At 39.6% G+C, this 12145-nt stretch overlaps 1 protein-coding gene across 3 annotated transcripts in view; it reads right to left on the reverse strand.

The window, feature by feature from the left end:
• Window positions 1–1158: 1158 nt before the first annotated feature.
• Window positions 1159–12145, reverse strand: part of thoc5 (THO complex 5) — a 35347-nt gene continuing 24360 nt past the window's right edge. For 2 of the 3 annotated variants that reach the window (XM_068005916.1, XM_068005914.1), the window contains 6 exons: window positions 11217–11331; window positions 9214–9317; window positions 8530–8617; window positions 7180–7295; window positions 2692–2882; window positions 1159–1397 (listed from right to left, as the gene is read on the reverse strand). In XM_068005916.1, the coding sequence (XP_067862017.1) occupies window positions 1334–1397; window positions 2692–2882; window positions 7180–7295; window positions 8530–8617; window positions 9214–9317; window positions 11217–11331 (678 nt within the window). In that variant the 3' untranslated portion in view covers window positions 1159–1333. Of the gene's footprint in view, window positions 1398–2691; window positions 2883–7179; window positions 7296–8529; window positions 8618–8863; window positions 8990–9213; window positions 9318–11216; window positions 11332–12145 lie in introns of those variants that run through there. The other variant, XR_010967210.1, reaches the window with a different exon arrangement.

The raw sequence follows: 12145 nt of genomic DNA on the forward strand, positions 1-12145 counted from the left end.
TGTATATTTCCAGTATTTCTTGTTTTTATTTCAGACTTTCAGTTTCTTTCTTTTTATTTGTACTTTCATTACTGTGTTCAGTTCTGGTCACCGAGGCACAATGGAAACATTTAATTGTTAGAAGTGGTGCAGGGGAAGCCATGAAGTTGATTGCTAGTGTCAAAAGTGTGTTCAGGAAAGGTTAGAAAAACTTAAAGACTTTTCAATTTTGGAAAGAACCATAATGAGAAGTGACCTACAAAATACTAAATGCAATGGAAAAGATCAATATGAACAAAAGGCATAGGTATAAAGTGGTAAAAGACAAGTTCAGGACTGATGCCAGGAAGCAGTTCTTCCTGCAGTAATTAACACCTAGGATGATCTTCTAGGTAGGGTAGTGAAGGCAAAAACTGGAATCATTCAAGAGGCAGATTCTGCGATGGAAGGAATATAAGCTTCTACGGGAAGATAAACTAGATGGGAAAATGGCCTCGCTCATCTGTATTTATCTGTGATTCCCAAATCATTCAAATAAAAATTAACCTGTATCCACATTGGAAATGAAGCTACATTATTGATTACAGCTTCCTGAAGACATTTTTTGTCTTTTCTTAAATGAAGTAGTTCTCAGTCTTCAAATGCAGATTTTAAATCCATGGAGTGTGTGATTCCAATCAGTGATTTTATTCCATAAAATTGTCGTTTTACAACGTAGGCAGCATTTCATATGAGCTTTAATTCTGTTCAGAGTTTAACTGTATCGTTTTGAAACAAGTGAGAATGCTTTAAGTCAAAGTGCACTATTAAAATAATTTTCTCACTACACTCGCAATAGTTGTGGGGAATGTAATCATTTTAATGAGATAACTCTTCTGCTCTGAATTACAAGACAATAAAGGCTAATTAGTTTGTTGCTAGTCATGTGACAAAAATGTGAAATTCAATGCTGTACAGATCTTTACTCTTCAATGATAAAAGTACACATTAAAAAATCAGCAGCTCAAAATGGTCATTTGAAATTTAGACTCAAACATGCTGACTTTAATTCAGTTTCAATGACAATTGAAACAGATATTGTACAACAAATGCTAACGTATCTTCAAAAATAGCTCATATTAAAATTAAGTTGCAAACATATTCAATCTTGGGAGTCAAAAAACAGATCCTGCAACAAAATATGGTTTCATTAATTTTATTTACCCCAATGCACAAACCTCAGAGCTGTAATACTGATGGTTGTAATTCTAATCCAATTCTAAATTCTAATCCAAATTGCAGTGAAAGGTCCATCATACAGTTAATAGCTGCACTAGGCTGCCGCATGCAGCAGCTTCATTCAATTACTGCTGAGTCACCGATGTGTGAAGAATCCCTGTGGATGATTGTATTTGAAAGGCTTGATTCGATTAGGACCTCTGAAGGGGGAAGAAGGAAAGGGTCAAAATATAAGGATTTCAGAGTACTTGGGACTTCAGCAACTGACAAAACGAGATTCAGTTTAAAGTAAAATGGTTAAGTTAAACTTAATTCAATACTTGCACATAACAGCACTTCTTCTCTAACTTGATTAAATGCTTTTGGTATTCCTGAAGCCTTTTTTGTTCCCTCTCCAATCTTCCCCCCCCCCTTTTTTCTGAAGGTCCATGGGCTGCAACAGTCCTCTGGGGCCTCATTCAAGTGGCCATATTTTTTCTTATATGAGCTTAGACAACAAATACCAGCAGATTATTCAACTGTGGAGAACATCACAGCAAAGCCTGTCCCCATGTACTTTGCAGCGGAGGTCAATGGTTAGCGATTAGGAATGGAAACACACGTTCCCTGCCCTAGCCGAGGGGGCTGAGGCCAAATGAGCCTAACTGTTTCCCCAACTGGGATTAGCTAAACTTGATTGGAAATCAAATCTAGGTCCTTCAAGTCTGCATAGTTTAGTACCACACATGGTGCATTTACCTAATTAGTAAACAGGTTAGTTTTTCCTGAAGGCCCTGATACAGCTCAGGTTTGGTACTGCACATTTTGCATAAATACAATGCAGCACATTAACTATCACAAGCTATGACACATAATGTAAAACAAATATACTACTGCAAAACACAGAAAAAGTTATTTACACCAAATGTAACAAAAATGTGCAAAATTTCTGCAAAAATATGAAAAATTGACATTATTATTTAAATGTTGCTTTGCAAGCTACTGCAATGCTGACTTGTTCTTGCATCAGAATTAATCCATGCTTAACAAGTTTACACAGTGATTTGATGAGCTATACAGACTAGGAAGGGTCCAGAATCAATCCTCAGTCTGTGCCGAGTGAGTTAATCTCAGTTGGGGTAGTAGTCAGAGGCTAGAACTGCCCTGAGCAATTCTGGGATAAGGAGGCAAAAATCAGCTAGGTTTCCTGCTCCTGATTGTTATTCAGTGACTGCTGCTGGAAGTGTGTACGTGTGAGTGCAGGTGAGGACAGGATTAATCTTGGCTTTGACAGTCGTGATTTGAGTTCACACATAAATATTGGCCACTTGGATGTGGTACCAGAGGCTGATAAGCACTCTTAATATTGTGCTCTAAGTAGGAGTCAATGCCTTCACAAGTGGAGAGGAGAAAATTGATGCGGAACTTTTTTTCACGACATGTCCTAAACTGATGTGCTAGCTGAACATCTGACGGAGGATATTCTTTTATGTAGGATATTTTCAAACAAATTACCTAACAAGGCGCAGACACATCTTCTCTCGTGGGAATTCCTTAGGCCCCTCCACACTGTTATCATGAGTCTCTGTTTCCAGATACACATCCAGACACATGCATAAACGCTGGATCTGATTGGTCAGCAGCTGATGGCCTGGTTTGGGACCCAGCAACTCCTTGAAACATACATTAACTTCACCTTCTATAGCCTGAAAGAAACAATCCATACACAAATGGTCAAAGTGAACACAGTCAACCCCCCACCTCCCAGTTTAGATAGAATCATATTATAGTTGAGATAGTGATCATTAATACATGTATGAACATTTCACACTGGGCAAGGCACACTGCTTTAATTCATCCCATTCAGTAAATCTTCTTGAAATGGTTATCTTACAAGGGCCAGTTTCTAGTTCTGATGAAGGGTCTACACCCAAAATGTTTTTTTCTCTTTAGATGCTGAGAATACCGTGTATTTGCATCACTTCCTGTTTTTACTGCTGTGACTGGCCTCATTATCACCCCCACCCCATGCCTACGGCATCTGCTGCCAGCAGTGTCCCTTGCATTGTATTACTGGCTCACTAGGAAAATGTGCAACTCAACAGTGGTGCAATCCTTCCTTCTCCCCATCCCACAGAAATATATGTGGAAAAAGCACCTGGAAAGTAAGGCCCCATCATCTGACCCTGCTCCACACAACTCTTCACATGAATTTTCTAACACTGCAGCCACTTGTACGCACTCCCCCATGACACTAGTCCCCCACTACCAGCTGCTGGCATGAATCACCTCGTCTCCTTCCTTGCTCAATCTCAAGCTCTCAGCAACAACCTCATCCCTGCTAATATGTAATATTGATTAATTGTGTACAACTGATTAACAATTGCAGCATATTTGACTGCAACTATCAGGCAAACTAAATCATAGCATGACTAAACAAAATATATAAATCTTAGAACAATTTAACAAAGGCTTCAAAAATTTGCTTGTATTTTCATCGTGACAATGGCTAAAAAGATGGCCATGCCATGCTCATAATGGAGTTTTGGGCCTCTAAAGTTTAGCTCAAGCACCAAAAATACTCGAGTCTGGATCTATCTACCATTTGACATCTGCTTTTGGGTAAAAGTGAAGATCTAAATTAGTTTCTTCCCCCTAGCCATTCATCAACAGCAGAGTTTGCTTTCAGAAACGTGCAGTTGCCATAAATTTTAATGATGACGCTGCATTTTAGTTTCAGGGAATTGTCCTGTCCGCAGAATCCACTCTGAACGCTGTAGTAATGTTTCTGTATCAAAACTTAACTGCATTGTTCTACGTGTTTTCTTTCATAATATCTGGCAATAGAGATTTCAAAAAATTTGCATTTTTGAAGAAAGGAGTATGCTTTGAAAGCTGCAAGGATAAATAGAACAAAATATTAGATTTCCCTGCTGCTGCTCACAGTAAGTTGGAGGATATGCTGTTTTATAATAACAGGAACAATATACCATGAAGCACACAATGTATTCATATATATGTAAAACACAATTGATTTCCTTTGGTGTTGTTCATGGACAACAATTGGAAAAATATTTTGTCTTCCGGAATCACACTCTCTACTTACCCCCATATTCTAATTCTTTCTGCTGCTCTCACTGTCTTTATTTCTCTCCCTCCCTTTCTGTATGCCTCTCGCGGTTTGTCTTTCTTTGAGGCATTCTATGTCTCTCACACATTTTCTCTCTGTTCTTTTTCTGTATGTTTCAACAGCAACTTGCATTTATATAGCGCCTTTTACATCGAAAAACCTCCCCAAGCACTTCACATTGGAGTAATCAGACACAAAATGGACACCGAAGAACGACCAAAGTCTTGGTCAAAAAGGTGGGTTTAAAGGTCAAAGGAGGAAAGGGAAGTGGAGAGGCAAAGGGGTTTAAGGGAGGGAATTGCTGGGTGTGGGGGCAAGATGGCTGAAGGCGCGGCCGCCAATGGTGGGACGAAGGGAGGGGTGTGGATGCATAAGAAGGCCGGAGTCGGAGGACCGAAGAGTTCCGACGAGTTGTAGGGTTAGAGGATGTTAGAGATATGGAGGGGCGAGGCCATTGATGGATTTGCACACAAGGATGCGAGTTTTAAAAGCGAGGTGTTGAAGGACTGGGAGGCAATGTAGTTCGGTGAGCAAAGGGGTGATGGGTGAGTGGGACCTGATGCGGGATAGGATACGAGCAGCAGAATTTGGGATGAGCTGAGGTTTAGAGAGAGTGGAGGATGGGAGGTTGGCCAGAAGAGGATTGGAATAGTTAAATCTTGAGGTGACAAAGGCATGGATGAGGGTTTCAGCAGCAGATGGGCTGATGCAGGGGAGGAATCAGACGATGTTATGGAGACGGAAGTAGGTGGGTCTTTGTGATGGAGAGGATATGGGGTCAGAAGCTCAGCTCAGGTTGAATACGATGCCGAGTTTGTGAATAGTCTGGTTCAAACTGTGACGGCGGCCAGGGAGAGGGATGGAATTTGTGGTATGGGTATAGAGTTTGTGGCGGGGCTTTGGTCTTCCAAATGCGGGGGTCAGCAGAGAGGCAGTGAAGCGGTCGAGAGAGGTGGTGGAGAAGAAGTAGAGATAAGTGTCGTCAGCTGACCCCATGTCTTCAGATGATGTGGCCAAGGGGCGGGGCGGGTAGAGAAACCATTTCAGGAGATGCTCTAGCTGCGATTGGATAAGTAAAAAATGAAATCCCACTGAGATGAACAATGGAGGAGAGGCGTTGAAGGAGGACGGATTGGTTGATTGTGTCAAAGGCTCCAGGCAGGCCGAGGAGGACGAATAGGAAAATGTACCACGATCAGTCACAGAGGATGTCATTTGTGGCTATGATTAGGGTTGTTTCGGTGCTGTGGCAGGGGCAGAAACCTGATCAGAAAGATTCAAACATGGAGCTGCGGGAAGGATTGGATTTGGGAAGCAACATGTTCAAGGACTTGGAGAGGAAAGGGAGGTTGGAGATGGAGTGGTAGTTTGAGGGGGGTGGTGATGAGGGTGGTTTTGAAAGGGACGCGGACAGTAACCGAGGAGAGAACCATTTACAGTACCAGCTAACACGGGGGTTGGGAACGAAGTTGGGTGGTCAGAAGTTTAGTGGAAATGGGATCAAGGAAGCAAGGAGGTGTATCTCATGGACAAGATGAGTTTGGAGAGGACATAAGAGGAGATAAGAGAGAAGCTAGAGTAAGATAAGGGATCAGGGCTAGGGTTGGGGGTAGCTTTGGCTTGGTGGGCAAGGGAAAGGGAGGGAAATATGGCAGAGGCACCTGAATGGATGATCTCAATCTTAGTGACAAAGAAGTCCACGAGCAAATTGTACTTGTTGTTAGGGTGAGAGAGGAGGGGGTAGGGGAAAGGGATTTAAGGAGATAGTTGGTAGTGGCGAAAGAAGCCGGAGGGTTATCTTTGTTCCCCACGACTTTATTTCAAAAATAAAGTCAAGATGCATAAACTTCCAGCCACATAATTGACAGCTTCCTAATTTTCATAGGCAGCCAGCTGAGGGTTGCATGCTTGGAGCCTAGGAAATATCAGCAGGAAACTTCAGCTAAACACTGCCAGCACTGGGAACTTAGTAGAACTCCAGTCCCAAAGGGTTAGGCCTCTGCAAATAAATATTGTTATAAAGATTTCTAAGATAAAATAGGCACATTCATGGCTCAGGTCAGTGATTTCTTGAAAAATTATTTATGTGATATAAATTTTATATGATTCAGTGGCTTGAAAAGCAACATGGTTGTCAAAAAAAATTGGACCAAAATATTTTGAGTGGTTTGATTGCTAGTCACGTGGTACTTGCTGGTTTGTGAACAATAGTTTTTAAAAAATGAGCAATTTGATTGCTTAGTTTTAGGTTCATCACTTGGGTGATTGACAATCTTTGCTTCCTGTTTGGTAAATGGAATTGCTTTTGATTGGTTCAAATTAACTAAATTTGAACTAATCTGCAAACTTAACAGATAATGGCTATGTGAACATATCATGTTCTTTTTTGCCCCACAAATGCATGACGCTTTAGAGATGTGACATAATAAACGCAAAGTAGACACAAGACGTTTAATTATAGATAGTTGGACTACTCTGATAACTAAATTACTGCATATTCATATTAAAAATATTTTCCAGATAACTGTATGTGGTGCAAATTCACGTAGTTCTTGACCATTGAATGATATGCAGTTTTGAAAACGTGCAATGACATTGTAGAATGGTACCAACATGGATCATTTAAATTACATAAACTTATAAATAAAAGCTTTAGAAGTTCAATTAAGTCAAGTGTGAAGCAGCATCAGAACAAAACGTCAACTGATTTCAGGAACATTGGGAAAATACAGTAAAAATAAAGAAAATACACATTGAGATTTTATATGGGACAGTATTCAGGTGACAGATGAAAGTTATATTGAAAATGTGAACTCCATATAATGTATGCTATTAAGACTAGTAAAATAACAGTTAGTGGTTTAACACATTACCTTTAGGTTATCATCATTACGGCTTGATTTTTCTCCTTTCCAATTTAAACAGACGCTGAAGACAGGGGGGATGGTAGAATAACCAGGATTCAACACTATAGCCACATGGAGCTTAGCTAAGTGTAAAAAATTAACATTTACATTATGTACAGAAGTCGCTTTAATCAAAGACAAACTCACTATTCACTGTAACTTGCAATCCATTACTCTTGCACTTTATAGTGCTAGTGATACAATTATAGTCTGTTACAATTTGGGGTTTTTAATAGAACCATTTTCTCTCAATATTTTAACAGTGGTCACTGTATTAGCCCTTACCCCTTATGAACCAGAAGCTGTAACTTTCTGATAATCTGGTTTTAGCAGAGGTGAGTAACCTGAGCATTAATAAGGACTTGATTTGCAGCAATCTTGATTAGCAGTATTTTTACTATATGCTACCAAATATTTCTCAAGTTGTTAGATATTAAACACAGGCTGGAGTTTATCCAGGCTAAAGCAACATATTTGTTTACAATGAAATAATGACAGGAAGTACAAAAATTTGGCAATGCTAAACATACAATATATTTGATCTTACACAATGAAAATATCTGTAATGTGTCAATCACTCTTTGTAAGAATGATTTGTGAAGAAATAAGAGTTTCTGATGGTTTACTAAATCAAGTCCTGCTTTATGGCAAGATAAATTCTGTACGGCAAGAGTGAAATAGATTAAAGTATAAATTATTTGGAGTACGGAGGAGTCACCGAGGATGCGCGTTAGCTCCTTTTAGCATCATACTTTGTAACGATAGCTGTATTTATGACTAAGCATTTTATTCCCTCCAAGATTGTTTGTTTGATTAAACCTAAAGCTTTCTGATTTATTTTTGACTCAAAAAAGCACATATTTGCTTGCATTTCACCTGATTTTTTGGCCCAGATTCAGGACTGAAAAAAAAACACTTATTTACAAACCACTTTGGATTCCATATTAAACTATGGATCTAACTTCACTACAGCAGCTGTATTTCTTAGCATGTATTACGGTCTCAATTAAATGTTGTGGTATAGTTCAATGTAGGGGCGAAGTTTCATTTAAAACCGTGAAGCAATTGTGAGGTTATCATTGCAAAGGGACACTATCATTACGACATGCCCCATAAACAGTTTATTTTGGAATTCTAAAGCAGTTATTGGGAATGAACTGATATCCAAATTATACCAGATTATCTAAATCATGACTTTTACATTTATATAAAACTATACTGCAAGAATGTTCAGTGTGTATTTGGTCAAAAGTGTAACCGTCATTATGTGACCACAATGAAGGCTTAGAACCGGTTTTACAGGAACTTGGTTCCTACCTGTTCCTCTTTCTATCAAAGCTGAAAAGAAGAGATCAGTCTCTTGAGCCACGTCTGCTTCTATGATGTGCTTGGTAAAAGGCAAAGCCTAAGAGAGGAATCAAGAGATTAATTCTTCAGCTTCTAACCTCAGAAGAACAGGTTCAGTAAGACTACATACAGTACTTATATACAACTTGATTTCTTAAATTGTTTGAACAGTAACAATGAAAAGAGGTACAGCTGGATTGAGTTGTGCAGAAGCACTCACAACATGAATGTGAAAACATAGATTGAATACAAGATAAAAAATTGATGTGTTGAAAACTACAGTATAAACCAGACGTTTTTGTACCACTGTTACATCAGGCTATTTTCTCCCTTGGCCTTTAGACCCTGCCTTCACCACACTTAAAGAGATGAATAGGAGTTTTGTTCCTAGACCTCTGCCTCTGCTGTTAGGAGGTCCTCAGTCACCAGCCTTTGAAAAAAGCAAGAAAATCAATGTGACAGATCATAATGAAGTATGAATATTACAACTGAGGACCTAGTAACTCTGAGGGAAGAGCATTGTCCTCAGTGGTGTCTATAACCAAGAACACTCACCCCCATAGCTAAAGCAGTACTTGCTGCCATGAGAGAAACAGTAGGAACATTAAGGGGAAGAAATGGTGGAAATAATGTAGATACAAAACGCACACATACCACATAGTCTTCATATGAAACTGCATTCCATTTGATCAATCTAGATATAATCTTCACTGGGAAAAGATGCTGACATTCACTGGATATTGGCACAATACTGTGTTCTGTAAAAGAGCAATAATTTATCAGCACTTGAATATCCAAAATAGCAAAATCTTGCCTCTGAATCACAATAAATTTATGAAATAAAATAAAACCAGGCAAACACAAATATATTAACAGTTTTCAGATTTTCTCAAAATCCTCAATAAGCATCAACATACAGTGTTCAGTTGACTTTTGGATATTTGTATTCCAGTAGGAAAACAGTATCAATGCATTTCAGATTATTAATCTTAACATTCAAAACGTAAAAACTGAAGTATGGGCACAAAAGATTTTCAAATCTTTTCCATCACCTTCTACAGCTAGGAGCCTGTCAATTTGGAACAGTAGTAAATGATTCCACAATCAGCTCCAGCCCCGTTTCACTGTTCTGCAGTTAGTTTTCCCATTGAAAACAGTTCATAACAAAAGTTCTCAGTGGACATGGGACGTGTGAAAGTAACATGACCCACCTTGTGCCATTACCCTTCGTCCCACACCCACCGAGATCCGTTAACAAGATTCCTAATTTATCAGGAAATCAAAAATACAATTACTACCCAGACAATTCCTCTTGGCTGTGCAGGTAATTGGAATCTCCTTGACTCCCTGTAATAAACACAACAATTCAGACACTAAGCATTGATGGTTTTGTGACTCTCATGTAATTCGCAACACCATCACATTCACATTTCCCAGCTAGATAAAACTGTTTTGATCTCCTTCACTGGACATTTTCAGCATGCAGAAACTCTTTGAATTCTTAAAAGTTTACTGAAATTGAAAGCATTAATTTTTTTATATTACAAATATCACACTCCCTAGGAATATTATTTTTAAGTCATGCAACAGAAATATCCCAGGGAAAACAACTGCTTTGCTGCTGTTGTGCATGCACTTTCTTGAAGCTAGTTTAGAGAGGCACTACTGAAGGTCCAGAGCAGTTTGCTTGACTGCAAATGTTGCATGGCCTGGGATTAACAGGGAAGGAAAAAAAAAGGACTGTACGCTGAATGAAGCAGAACAAGTCCAGAGAAGACAGTAGTAGGAAATGGAATGTGAATACTTGAGTCCCAGCTAAGAAAACACAGCACATGGGTGAGTAAATGGAAAATACAAATAGAACAAGTGAAGACCTAATTGTGGGAGGGAAATGGAAGAGGAAATCTGTAGACAGATCAGGGATATTGCCTGTCAGAATGGAGAGCTATGCATAAAACATGCCTCCAGAGGGTGCCATAGAGGCAATCTTGTTTATCTTACTTTCATGCTGGGGACCAAAATGGACAATTGTTAGACAAGCACATCAAGTGATCTTCACTGGACTAATTACTAATGGTGAACACCAGGCTAGAATTAAGTATGATCATTGTCAGTTGGTGCATTTCATGGCTGATAATTCAGATGAGTCCACTGCTCCGTCCAGAGGCACATCAATAGATAAGGGTAGACTACTGTGACCTTGGCACAGCAGTGCAATGCACCGGAACACCAATGAATCATGCCACAGTAGCCGGGACATAGGTTTGATCCCTCATACTGCTGGAGTTGCTGGTCTAATACATGCAACCGTGAAGTGCTGAACAGAAGCAACAGAATAATACAACTCAAAAAAACAAACAAGGAACAATGGAGAAAATAATCCCCTGGGTTTCACATGTCTCTTACAGGTTGTCCCGGAGTAGCACTACCAGAGGTCTGTGAGCAGGACACCCTCCCGGTTAGACTGCAGGACATGTGCAGTCAGAAAACCGGGGGGAAAAAAGACACAGAATTTCTACCCAAAAAGGAAAAGGTAGAGAACTCTACATAATGACAACTTTCATCCCCCTCTGCTGTGGCACCACTCTACCTGATCAGTACAAAGACCTCATTTTAGATTAGAAGCTTGAAAAAGGAAACCATATACTGACACTCACCAAGAGAAGCAAACTGCTTCTGCAGAGCCAGTCGGGACTGTAACCTCACACGCAGCAGTTTTATTGTAGTTTCCATGTGACTGGCACTCAAAGAATTGTCAGCCACCACAAATTTCTGTTGCAAGAGTGGAAATAAAAAAGTTTACAAAAACTTAATGCACAACAATCATGCAATATATTCCAAAAACCTACTTTTGCAGAATAATTTTCAACATTCACAAATTTATAATGGCAACATAACAGTAGTCACACAGAAAACTGCCAGATTGCCAAAAAAACCCAACTGGTTTACTAATGTCCTTCAGGGAAGGAAACCTGCTATAACTTCCGGCTTACATGTGACCAGTCCCTGTTAATGCCCTCAGGACAACTAGGGATGGGCAATAAATACTGCCCTGCCAGTGGCAAATATAGTAACATAGGGCCAGTAGGCCATTCAGCCCTTGAGTCTTTTGCACCTTTTAATCAGATCATGGCGAGACCGCAACTCCATTTACCCGCCTTTGCTTCATATCCCTTGATACCCTTCCTTACGAAAAATCTATCGATCTCAGTGTTGAAAATTTCAATTGATCCAGCATCCACAGCATTTTGGGGAAGAGAATTCCTGATTTCCACTACTCTTGTGTGACACTGGCTTGAGTGGAGCATAAACACTGGCATGGGCCTGTTGGGCTGAATGGCCTGTTTCTGTGTTGTACATTCTATATAATTCTACGTAAAAGTACTTCCTGATTACACTCCTAAGTGGCCTAGCTCTGATATTAAGATTGTGCCCTTTTGTTCTGGATTCCCCACCAGAGGAAATAGTTTCTCTGTATCTACCCTATCGAATCCCATCATTATTTTAAACACCTCAATTAGATCACCCCTCAACCTTCTAAACTCAAGGGAATACAAGTCAAGTTTATGTAACCTGTCTTCATAAT

This window comes from Heptranchias perlo, chromosome 25 (assembly GCF_035084215.1).
Source record: "Heptranchias perlo isolate sHepPer1 chromosome 25, sHepPer1.hap1, whole genome shotgun sequence".
NCBI classification, from domain to species: Eukaryota; Metazoa; Chordata; class Chondrichthyes; order Hexanchiformes; family Hexanchidae; genus Heptranchias; species Heptranchias perlo.